Genomic DNA, 1,600 nt, shown 5'->3' on the forward strand with positions numbered 1-1,600 from the left:
AAACAAATAATACATTGGTGGAATCTCTATATGAATATTTTTCTCGAGTCCAATTTCAGTAATTTTCTTTGTTAATGTAGTGACTGAAATTAGTTAAAAGGTGTTAATTACTACGTGATTTATACAACGATGCTTATTTCATTTTTGGCATGTATCTTAGATATTGATCAGACTAATATTCTGCACTGTTTGTTTAGCAATTGATTTATACAAATTTTATCATTTTTGTTATCTGCTTGTCAGCAGTATAAGTACTTCCAATGTCTTATGTCTTTCGCTGTTGATTTGATAATTGTAGTATCGAGATCTACAAGCATAACAAAGAAGAACGGATAGCAAGAACTTGGGGCACTACTGCCCCAGGTCTTCCTTATGCGGATGAAGCTATAACGCATTCTGGAAACTGGCTTATTGGTGGTGATTTGGAAGTTTTTGAACCAATCAAATACCATGATGGTCTCGACAGTTTCCGTCTTTCACCTGCTGAACTTCGTGATGAATTTACAAGGCGTAATGCAGATGCAGTTTTTGCTTTTCAACTGAGAAACCCCGTGCATAATGGCCATGCATTACTGATGAATGACACACGTGGGCGACTTCTCGAAATGGGATATAAGAACCCTGTCCTTTTGCTTCATCCTCTTGGAGGTTACACAAAGGAAGATGATGTTCCACTTCATTGGAGAATGAAGCAACATGAAAAGGTTATGCTTTTTTTTTTACGAAGCCTATATTTTTTCCGTTTTGGCAGTAAAATAAAGCAATGAAACACTACGCTACATGATTTTTCCCTCCTTCAACTGGAAAACATGACCCGCTCATTTGACATCCCTAGGCGTTTTTGCTCAAAGTACCTTCTGACTTATGTTCACTTCTGAAAGCGTCTATTTCTTGTGTCAAGTACTGCTGTAAGAATCTTGAAAGGCCCCGGTTTCTTTTGATCCCTTTCAGTGACTGAAATCCCGGCTAAAATTTGATTCTCCTATTCAATTTGATTCATGTACTTACGTGGTGTTGCTTTCTTACTTCGATACACAACTGGAACTCTTTGCAGGTTCTCGAAGATGGGGTGCTTGATCCAGAGACAACTGTGCTTTCTATATTCCCATCGCCCATGCATTATGCTGGTCCAACCGAGGTGCAATGGCATGCAAAGGCTCGCATCAATGCAGGTGCTAACTTTTATATCGTGGGACGAGATCCAGCCGGAATGGCTCATCCTCTGGAGAAGAGAGATCTGTATGATGCTGATCACGGCAAGAAAGTCCTCAGTATGGCTCCGGGACTAGAACGGCTGAATATCTTACCTTTCAAGGTATGGCAACAATTTAGCCGTGGTCAAAGCGCAACACGTCTTTCCTTTTTTATTTTCAAGCTCTAATGGGAATACTAAATTTACTTGTAGGTGGCTGCATATGACAAGACTAAGAATGGAATGGCTTTCTTCGACCCCTCTAGGCCTCAAGATTTTATCTTCATTTCAGGCACCAAGGTTTCTATCTCGCCATCGACTTTCAATGTTTTTATAGCTATGTGGCTCAGACTCTTCAAAAATGTCAGACCACTTCATTACATTCTACGATGCTCGGACTCTTGAAAA

The 1,600-nt window shown here is 39.8% G+C and overlaps 1 protein-coding gene across 1 annotated transcript; it reads left to right on the forward strand.

Moving 5' to 3' along the window:
• Nucleotides 1-284: 284 nt before the first annotated feature.
• LOC124885357 (ATP sulfurylase 1, chloroplastic-like) lies at nt 285-1,492 on the forward strand (the record flags this gene model as incomplete). The annotated part of the gene is given in 3 exon segments (XM_047402163.1): nt 285-704; nt 1,055-1,315; nt 1,406-1,492. Coding segments are annotated over 3 exon segments (768 nt in total), but the record flags the coding sequence as incomplete, so codon positions are not given.
• Nucleotides 1,493-1,600: the final 108 nt, after the last annotated feature.

This window comes from Capsicum annuum, unplaced genomic scaffold, assembly GCF_002878395.1.
Source record: "Capsicum annuum cultivar UCD-10X-F1 unplaced genomic scaffold, UCD10Xv1.1 ctg14912, whole genome shotgun sequence".
Classification (NCBI taxonomy): Eukaryota; Viridiplantae; Streptophyta; class Magnoliopsida; order Solanales; family Solanaceae; genus Capsicum; species Capsicum annuum.